General features: G+C 39.9%; 1 protein-coding gene across 5 annotated transcripts; it reads left to right on the top strand.

Annotated features, from left to right (window-relative positions):
• The first annotated feature begins 454 nt into the window (after positions 1 to 454).
• On the top strand, positions 455 to 10,618 carry LOC128696233 (uncharacterized). 5 transcript variants are annotated; one of them, XM_070092366.1, is made up of 6 exons: positions 455 to 855; positions 4,227 to 4,351; positions 4,997 to 5,211; positions 5,975 to 6,211; positions 7,025 to 7,172; positions 7,725 to 10,618. In XM_070092366.1, exons 2-6 carry the CDS (start codon positions 4,266 to 4,268, stop codon positions 9,964 to 9,966), a joined length of 2,928 nt encoding a protein of 975 aa, XP_069948467.1. In that variant the 5' UTR covers positions 455 to 855; positions 4,227 to 4,265; the 3' UTR covers positions 9,967 to 10,618. The 5 variants fall into 5 exon arrangements, with proteins under 5 accessions (XP_069948467.1, XP_069948470.1, XP_069948469.1 ...); XM_070092369.1 differs by lacking the exon at positions 455 to 855 and adding an exon at positions 1,717 to 1,899; XM_070092368.1 differs by lacking the exon at positions 455 to 855 and adding an exon at positions 1,717 to 2,017.
• The last annotated feature ends 291 nt before the right edge of the window (positions 10,619 to 10,909 follow it).

The raw sequence follows: 10,909 nt of genomic DNA, 5'->3' as shown, positions 1-10,909 counted from the left end.
TCATCGCCAGTATTTGTTTACAACAATAATCCGTCACGCTGTCGGTATTTTATTTCTATTTCATCAATAAGTTAAAAATCCATCACTGAACAACTGAATTTACAATGAATATTAACTGCATCAAAAAATTCGTCCCGTGTTGTACAAATCCATGTATTAAATTCAGGTATGATTGATACAAATCATGTTCTTGACAAACGAGGGACATCTGTCTCAAGCAGCGGTAGATTAAACAAGTATCACCTGAGGAACGTGTAGTGAACACAAGTTGAACTGGTGCTAGAAGGGTGTTGGGTGTGTTGTGAGGCGGAGACGTTTCGGTGCGACAAAACGTGGGGGAAACGTGTAGTGGGTAGAGTGGAACGTTTAGCGAGAGTGGTGGGCGTGGTGTCGACCGTGTCGTCAGCCGCCAGCAAGTGGCAGCCAGCCAGAAACGTTTTGCGAGTGCGGTCGAGGGAGGTGTAACCAGCACAAACGTATCGTCTTGTTACCAGGCTGGCTCATGATATAAGAAGCTGGAGGCTTCACCGCTCAACATTATACCTGTGAAGCTGATACGATAAACACCTTGATAACGAAGCTCAAGCCGTAGCCACTCTCGCACTGAAACTGAATTATTGATACCGACAGCATTATAACAGTGTGGCTGAGAAAGTGAATTAAGGCATTGTGAAATACTGTGAAATACAATAATTGTGGAAAAAAACACTTATTGTGAATACGATTTACACTAAAGTGATAGAATTGTAACTAGTAATCTAACTGGTTATTGAACCAAATAAACAGAAGCCTGAAACGCAACACCCTGTGGGTACTGCCTCTCCCCTGGGGCTTCACCTGTCTCCACCACCACAGGTAAGGTACCCCTGACTCTCGCTCAAGCACTAGCTGGCACTTCTGCTCCCATTCTCCAAGGCACTGTATGACCCCAGCGGATTTAGCGCTCTACCTGTAACTCCTCTTTCTTGCATCTCTTCCATCACTATGCAAGATATTCTTTTATTTTTGAGATATTTATTTCTTGTAATTTAGTATTACCTCTCTGCCATCTTTTTCAGTACTGGGATAAAATTTACTGGTTCCAGGTATTTTGTAGCTATTGTGCAATAAATTTCTCCGTATCCATGGGGGTATTGTGTGTGAGAGAGAGAGAGAGAGAGAGAGAGAGAGAGAGAGAGAGAGAGAGAGAGAGAGAGAGAGTTTATTTAGGTACAGGTACACATAAGTACAATTAACATATATAGTAATATTCGTAAATTACCTAGGATAACCCAAAAAAGTCAAAGTGACTTATTTCCATTGAGAGAGAGAGAGAGAGAGAGAGAGAGAGAGAGAGAGAGAGAGAGAGAGTTGGCTGGCAGCCCACACCATAACATCACTGCTCATACCAAGGTCAAGCACGTGTTTGTTTACCAGTGTTTTAAATTATTAAGCTTTAAGCTTACAGTAGAATAATTCACAATAAAACCCACAATAAGGGAAATAAAGCCAAGATGATTCTTCAAAAGTATGATTTTTTTTAAATTAATTTTCATTCAATTTGTTATAACTTGCTTTGTTCGGTACAATAATATTTAAAAGTTTTTATTAACGTTAGCTTAAAAAATGTATTAATTCGTATATATTTTCCACCGTCATGGATGGTACGATACGTGACGTAATCTTTGCCACAAGCCGCAGTAGATTAGATAAGTTACACCTGAGGAATTTGCACTGAACGAGAGTTGAACTGGTACGTTCGGGCGGAGTTGCGTGTGATGTCGTCAGCCAACGGTCGCCAGCAGAGAATCGATCGGGTGCGCGAAACATGAGTGAAACGTGTAGTGAGGGTGAAAGGTTTTGCGGCCGAGGGACGTGAGGAGGACAAACACGTAACGTGTTACGAGGCTGGATAGTGATGTAAGACCCTGGAGGCTCCGGTCATCATATGACTAAGACCCGCTTCAGGAAACACTTGTCCTGCTTCCTGACGAACCTTACCTAACCTAACCGTACTCTCAATATTATACCCTACAAGGTGATACGATACACTTCTTTATTTTCAAGCACAAGCGAGTGATACAGCTGTATTGATACCGAAGAAAGTATAATACTGTTATTATCAAGGAAACCGTATTAGTACATATTAAGCTGTGAGAGTGAGCCCAATACACTGATTGTGAAAGTGAATGAGTACACTGACTGTCAAAGCAATTCAGGGTTAAAGTGAATGCAACTTGCACTAAACTGAAGTGATAACAGTGTGCCTCTTAAAATATACACACTGATTCTTCTACTAAATAATCGAAAGCCTTACACAGAAACGCTGTGAGCAGGCAGCTTCACCTGCTTCTACCACAGGTAACGAATGCTGCCTGCCTCTTACTCCTACACTTCCTGCCATTTATTTTCCTGCTGCTGTTGACCCTTCCACTGCTACTGCTGCTGTTCTTTCTTCAATCTAGCAGCATTATTTTTTTTTGTTTGATGACTGAAACGGGCCTTCCTGACCTGGAAGTGCTTGTCAGCAGGAAATGTATCATGACCAGGTCGAGCTTTGTGACATCAGATACATGAAAGAGGCTGTGTGTTGTGCAGCAGCTCAGCATTAGTGACCCTCTTGCAGTCGATATTCCTTCAACCCAGCACTCTGGAAAGGCCATTTAATGGATATTCCTTCAAAATAACTCACTATAGGGACTAGGTCACAGATATTCCTCCAGCATAACACACTGAAAAGGCTCTGTGATTGATATTCCTGAAAAGGCCATGTAACAAATATTTCTTCAACTTAAATCACTGAAAAGGCCATATAAAAGATATTCCTTCAACCTAACAATCTGTTGAAGGCATGTGACATATTCCTTCATCATATCACACAGAAGAGGCCATGTGATACGGCGTTATGATGCTGGTTTCTGACATTTATTTTCATGTCATTGTGAATTTTTCAGAACTAACGAACTTTGTTTATTGTCAGTTCTGTAGATTCAATGGTGTCGTTTCTCAAATTACTCTGTAAAACGATACTCTTTTTCTTTCATGCTTCTTCCATTATTCAACTCTTTGGCTCCTTCCTGCTACTCACAATGTACTCTCCCAGTTTTTTGCCAAAGCTGCAGCCCTCGGGCGCCCTTCCTAACTCCCAGACCAGACTGTTGTTCTCTAGCCATTAAGGCATTCTTAAAGCACTATGTTGATCCATCACTAACTAAAAGTAACTAATCAAATGTACCCTATTACATACATCAGTTTTACCCAAGCAGAATTTGCCTTATGTGTAGATATACTAAAAAAAATATATGCAATTCTTATTAATGGAGGAGATAAAACCAAGACTTAAAAACAACAGCTGGATCTTCCGTTATAATCCCAGCAGATAATGGACGATAAGTATGCTGAGTTACACACTGTACGAATTTAAAAGCTTATATCATCACATTTCAACTTAAGTGGATGATAGTGCTGGAGCAACATCACAATGCCTGTACAGTATATACAGTCTGCGTGGAACGTTATAACACAGGATGCAGGACGAACTTTTGATCAACGAAGCATATAACAATGGATGGTTGAAGTCCGGAGTTTCACACATGAAATGAAAATGGGGGGGGGGGGGGGACGGTGCTCCAAGAGTGGCCTCGTCCACCTTCGGGTCGAACTCTGCACTATGTCCAACGTAGCTCAGATGATAGCGCATGTGATGGATAATAATGTTAGGAGAGGACAGTGTTTCGTGCTTCTTGTCTGCTCCAGAGATGGAGCAGCCGTGAAGCAGAAAACAAAACACTGTCGTCATCTGACATTATCATCCATCACATGTGCCATAATCTGAGTATCATTGATTATAGTGCAGAGTTGGATCCAAGACGGATGAGGTCACTTTAAAAATTGCATGGCCTCCCCTCCTCACAATCGGTGTATGAGTTGTTCCCAAGATTTCTAGAGAGTTCAGACTTCAATCATCTGCTGCCTTATGCCGCAATGATCAAAAGTTTGTCCTGCAGCTGCCGTCGTGACCTTCCACACAGACTCCATGTACTGAATGTATGTATACCTGACCAACCGGGCTCTGGTTCGTACGTTAGTTTGCGTGTGGCCAGCAGTAACAACCTGGTTGATCAGACCCTGATCCACCATGAGGCCCGGTCTCAGACCGGGCCGCGGGGGCGTTGACCCCTGAAACCCTCTCCAGGTAAACTCCAGGTAATACCAAATACCACTAACAGTGATCGTTCTTATTACAGAGGACGCGGAGAGTAATAAGAGGAGCATCAGTGAGACATATGGGCATCATGGATCTGCAACAGTGCATTAACCGTGCCATCAAGACCACGGGGCGAGACACTCTGGCTCTTGTCTACAGTGAATTGTGAGTCCATGTTCACCACCATCACTGTCACCATCACCCTAGCACAATTATTAACACCACTGTTGTTATAAGCATTATTAACCTTATTACTATCATCATCACCACTCTACTATCATAACCACCATCATCACCACACTACTATCACAACCACCATCACCGATACTATCGCCATCACTAGCGCTGATGAAGGCAGAAATAGTAAGGTGATCATATAATAGACAAAGGGCTCTTGATCCATAAAATTGGAACTACCATTCCCTTCCTGATACCAAACCAAATTACCTTAAATCACTCAGGTACTGTATGAGACTCACAATTTTAGCACTTTCCCACGACTTATATAAATTATGTACTAACTGGCGACCTCGTTTTGGTCATATACTCTAATTAATGCTGTAGAATTGATCCTTCATATTCTTCATTCTCTAATCGCGATACAGTCTCACTACCAGTCATTATAATTTCTAATGTAACTCAGTGGTTATACATACTGAAAAATGCAAGTCTGTCAGTGTATATACACTGAGAGTTTAAGTATCTTTGACTGGTGGTGTATAGGTGACATGTAGCACTGACCCACGTGTTGTCGATAGGATTTAAATCTAAAAATACAATCACTAATATGCATATTGTGTTCCTCTGCAGGTTCCCAAAGACCCACCCTGGTAAGACTCCCTACGAGGTCCTCATAACCAACACCCAGGCCAAGGAGAGACTCTCCCGCAACCCCTTACTAGAAAAGACAATCAAAGAGAACAATGTGGATAAGTTTGATGTGACGACACTCTACTTGTTATTGCGTTTTTCTTGTGGTCTCTCATCCAAAAAGGACGCTTGGAAGAACCCTTCACGTTTAGAAGGTAGGTGGTGATATAATTGTAATATGCCGAATATTTCAAGAGGAAGTTGGGCCAGTACCTGCAGGATATACCACATGAACTATCACAGCCTGGCTGGTGTGGTATATCTTGTGTGTACTGTAAAGCTTTCTTTTGAAAACTTCAACATATTGCAATTATTTCAAGGGTGTAATACTCCTTGAAATATCAGAATAAGTTACATTGACAGTATGGGTAGTGGAGACAAGTTTGGTTTTCAGGGCAGGTGCTTGAAGACATGTTTTGTGTTCAGGGTTGGTGTTCAAGACAGGTTTTGTTGTCATGGTGTAGATATGTTTGGCCTTCAAGGTGGGTACTGAAGATAGGTATGGTCATCGGAGTGGGTACTGAAGATAGGTATGGTCTTCAGAGTGGGTACCGAAGATAGGTATGATCTTCAGAGTGGGTACTGAAGATAGGTATTGTGTTCAGGCATGCTGTAGGTGCCTTAAGGAATTTAGTTAGTCGAAGATTTCCTTGATCTTTGCTCCTGGTGGCTCTTAAAAGTTATAATTTATAAATTTTCTTTAATTAGCATCATCAGCTACACTGCAGTGTGTGCAAACCTCTTTACCAAACACTTAAATAATTACAACAGGACAATAAATACGACATGACTGGAATATTCTTTCATATCTGCATTTTAACCAGTTATATATTTTTAGGCATAAGCCATTATACTAATAGCTCTCAATTTTCCCTAAGGTGAGTTCGTTACTTACCAAAATAAACATTACATTTGCAGGTAACATTGACAAGCTGAGGAGGCTGCGGAATGCAGATGGTCACTGGACAGAAAATGGATCTGAAGATGACCCAGAGGACACCTGGGATGCGCTGGTCGAGGCTATCATCAAAATCGTCATGCTGGGCGGCTTTAGGGCTTACCTGTCCAAGATCATGATGGAAATAGCGGACTTAAGAAGAACTGTCCCTAACAGGGAGCTAGTACACATCATTCCTAAGAAGAAGGATGTACTAAGTGAGTATCTGCAGTACAGTGACAATGTCTATGGACTTGATCAGAAGGATGGGGAAGGGGGGATAATTTGTAGATTTCTCTTTTGGCTTATGTATTATAATGAAACAGAAGTTACTTATTTCAAATTTAGCAATTTTTTTCCGTTGAGTGAAAAATATTCTTCCAAAATAAGAATCTTTGCCTCTACTCTAAGATGTTAATTCAGTCTTTTCTTAATTATTTTTTTTAATTTGTCCACTTTAAAAGCTTATTCAACATTTGCAAATTAAATAAACAATCCACTGACATTAACAATATTGTCTATTAGTTTTTCCCTAAAATATTTACTTTTGTGGAAGACAAAAATTATTATTATATATAATATAATATATTCACAAATTTGTATTAACGTTCCTTGAAACAAAATTTAAGATCATAATTTTTCTACTTACCCTGGCAGCTGTAACAAGGTGGTCTATTACTGGAATCTCAAATATTATTTTCGAATAGCAATATTACATCTTTTGCCAGCAGCTCAGCTCCATAACAGTGAAGTGTGATTTAGAAACCTTTTAGTCTGGTTGACTCTGGCCTTCGATTCACAGTTTTCTTGTTAGCTTAGCAATGTTAAAACACACACACACACATACACACACACACACACACACACACACACACACACACACACACACACACACACACACACACACACACACACACACACACACACAAAGCTGTGATCATTCCGGTAGAAAATCAGTTTTCTTTACTGATACAACAAGTGACCTGAATGCTATATACAAATGATAAAGGAAGAGTTTGCATCCCTTTCAGAGAGCGTCCAGAAAGAGCTTCTTGAGACTTACAAGAGGAAACAAAAGACAACACTTATGCCCCTTGTGTGGGGCGGAAGAAACTTCAGTTTTCATCACCATGTTGATGAGACTTATACCAGAACCAGACTTACACAGCTCAGCTGTGGGTGAGTACAGTCTTCTGAGAGCACATGATCTAATGCTTCTGTCAAAGATAATCGGCTGCAATCACTAGTCAGAGACCAGGATGCATTTAGCAGAGCTGTCAATAGCGTGTACACCAGCTTGTATACTCGCTAGTATTCGGTAAAGTAGCATGTACATCAGCTTGTAAAAGCTACTGCCAGATGGAGGACTGAGTCTCTGCATGTCATTGTACCAAAATGACCCACATGGGTGTAGTTTTCTTTAAATACAATGATAATATACAATGTGAGAGATAAACCCTGTATAACATTCACAGTAAAAATGTGGCAAGCTTGCAGCTGTACTAAAACAAAATCAAATTAAACACAATTAATATATTAATGTGCAACTTACCAACAACAATACTAAGTCCAATCAGTTACGTAATGCATCAACAACATTATGACTTTTGTACTGTGATGAGCATATTGCGAAAGCATTTGGAATTAATCATTATTGTCACATTGCATTCTTGCAAAGTGTGTTATTTAAAAAAACATAATTGATTAATGCTTTTGAATTTTGATCTTTAGGATGGTGATAGAAATGGATGGAGACACCATGTTGGAAAAAATTGGGTCATCGAGGATGATAATACTTCAGGGAGAGACTGGCATAGGCAAGACCTCTCTCCTCCGCCACTATGCTGCCTCCTGGGCTGCCAACACACACACTAACATTCCAGGTCTCACCAGGGTGGAATACCTTGTTTTTCTAGACTGTACAGCAGTCGCTAAGAGAACCTTCACACTCTCTGATATAATTCAAGAAATTCTCCCAAACACTTACAACATTAGCAAACCCTCAATCATTCTCAAGAAGCTGTCGGAAGCTCAGGACAAAGTGATGTTCTTGATTGATGCCTTCGATGAAAGGCTTGAGGCCTTCATGAATGCTTTCAAAGACCTTCAGAAGAAGTGTTCAAAGGCCCTCTTTGTGGTGACAACGAGGCCTCATTGCACAGTGTCTGTTACTAAATTGTGCGAGGAGAAGCCTGTGGTGGTGACGGCCCACGGCTTCAGTCGCTCAAGTGCCTTTGACTTTGCTACTAAACTCTTCAAAGCACAAGGTAAAGACGACGTAAAGGAGTTCTTCAATGCTGTCTCACCATATGAGGAACTGATAGCTATTCCACAGCTCTTGTGCTGGTCTTCCTTGTTTTGGATGAAGGAAGGCAATGATTTTTTCTTAACTAGAGGAAAAGTCTTTGCCAGTATAACAGATTTTCTTTTAAGAAAACTGTGTCACATCAATGGCAAAAGAATCATTGCTGGGGCATTGCCAAAAGAAGGTCAGCGTTGGCTGAGTGTTGTGGCTCGTGTGGCCTTTACACAAGCCAAGAATAACCATACATCCCTTAGTGAAAGTTCCAGTGATATTCAAAAACTGATAGAAAGTGCCAAGCAACTCAAATTTCGTCCATTTGAGGCACTTTCTTCTCTCATGCAATGTGATAGTTACATGACAGAAAAAGGAGAATACAATGTTTTTCAGTTTGTTCATAACTCTCATGCCAACTTTCTTGCAGCATACAACATTTCAGAAACTCTTCGGAACAGCAGAACTGGAACACTGACAAGTCTTTTTCAGGATTTCCAGGAGGATAGAAAGAAATCTATTATTTTATTTCTTGCAAGCCTTCTATTTAACAGGGACGAAAACGTCCATACCCTGATGATAAAAGATATAGCAAAACTATCCCAGGCATATGTAAACTTTTATGATATTAATTTCCTTCTGGAACTCATAGAGGAGAGTAGCTACAACACTGCTCTCATTAAGGCTCTGGCCAAAGAAATGTTTGGAGACCCAAGTGTCACTTCAACTGGGCTTCCAACAGCTTCAAGCACAACAGCCAAATACTTGTTTAATGGTCAACTGTGGCTACGACCAAAGGAACTTCGACATACTAAAGCGCTGCGTTTGTTTCTTTCACAAGCAAAACCACAGAGACTCCTCCTTCGGCTGTGTGAAGGTCCACATGCAGATAAAGAGATTCCAGTACGTGGCCACCAGGTACTGGAGGGGGATGCTGTAGCAGCGATGAACTTAGTAAACAAAGCCTATGGTGATGCTGCTCTACCAGATCTGAGGGTGACTGATGTGACCATATCTTCCTCTCTGTCCTGGCCCAAAAATCTTTGGTGGTTATCACTAGACAGGTGTCATATCAAATATACCTTTCACCTTCCTTCTAGACTGAAGAAGTTAACTATGACAGAATGCACTGGTTTGGAATACATAATTTTCCCCAGTAGCCTGAAAAGTGTAAAACTTCAGAGCATGATTCTAGAAAAGCAAACTCTGCCATCTACCATTGAGACTATTGTATTAGGAGAATGCAAATTCAAGAACCTGGCTTTCTTACCATTGAATGTTAAAAAACTGAAAGTAAATGACTGTGTAGTACAAGAAAACTTAAATTTTTCAATTTTGCCAAAAGAAGCTCCAAAAATAAATATTTCAAGGTACTTTAAGATAGGAAGCAGCACGGAGATAATATTAGCTGTTGCACAAGTTGTCTCCTCCTTACGACATCTGCAAAGTCTTAGCATCACCGATGATGATTTGTCGCCTGAAGCTTTCATCAACTTCTTCTTCGACTACCATGAGAAAAGACCAAGGGCACGGCTAGGGGTGGAGAGTTTGTGTAAGCTGACCAAGGATAGTAGTATGGCTAAGTTGATTGCTTCTGCCATTATGGCCTCAAGTGTCCCCGTCACTGTCAAGTTCGGAGACAATATTATCTCCAACCTTTGTTCTACATATGGATGAGCCTCTACGCAGTGTAACTTCACTAACAAGACTTGAACTTTCGCATAATGTGAGACCAAGAAGACTTGCTCTCTAAACGTGAGAAATCCAGTCTCTTGTGTTGGTCCAAGTTTATAGCTGACCCATCAGTGGGGTCTTGACAGCCAAATCAGATCTTTCCACATCTCTTGTGAATTTGTCAATTTTCGCGTGTGGACAGGTCTTTGTAAATGGGAAAATTATGTAGGGAATGAGCAGCGCAAGTTCAACAACTTGACTGTCAGTATTAGTTTCAAGCTTGATAAGACGAGGTCCTCATATATACGTATATATAGACCATCTTACACTATCAAGAACATTTCATTATTAACTCACAATTTGGAGAGGAAGCTTTAGATGACGTTACACTTCAGTTCATCCTGAACCACTAAATCACTTCAAATTACCGAAGCATCGTGGAAAGGTTTCTCACCAAATTGTGGGTTAATTGTGAATTATTTCAGCTATGGTATTGTGACTTTTTATATCAAGACCTGAGAATGATTTACGCTTAGAAAAGTTACTTTTATAAGTGCAATGATTTCATGTATCAATTCAACAAAGGATTTCACATGAAGCAGAGTCTCACTCGTTGAACTATGATTACTGTTGGCTTTATGTTTATGTATCAAAAGAGAATATATATATATATATATATATATATATATATATATATATATATATATATATATATATATATATATATATATATATATATATATATATATATATATATATATATATATATATATATATATATATATATATATATATATATATATATATATATATATATATGAGAAATGCTATTAAGTTTATTTGTGATATTCCCTTTGTCAGGGGAAAAAAATCACCAGAGCTTTGTCGTGATGACCCGTTCAGTGGTGCCACGTACCTTTCAGCAGGGAGTGGCAGGTAAATGCTG

This window comes from Cherax quadricarinatus, chromosome 39 (genome assembly GCF_038502225.1).
Source record: "Cherax quadricarinatus isolate ZL_2023a chromosome 39, ASM3850222v1, whole genome shotgun sequence".
NCBI lineage: Eukaryota > Metazoa > Arthropoda > Malacostraca > Decapoda > Parastacidae > Cherax > Cherax quadricarinatus.
The sequence above is the reverse complement of the archived record's forward strand: the minus strand, read 5'-3'. Positions and strand labels throughout refer to the sequence as shown.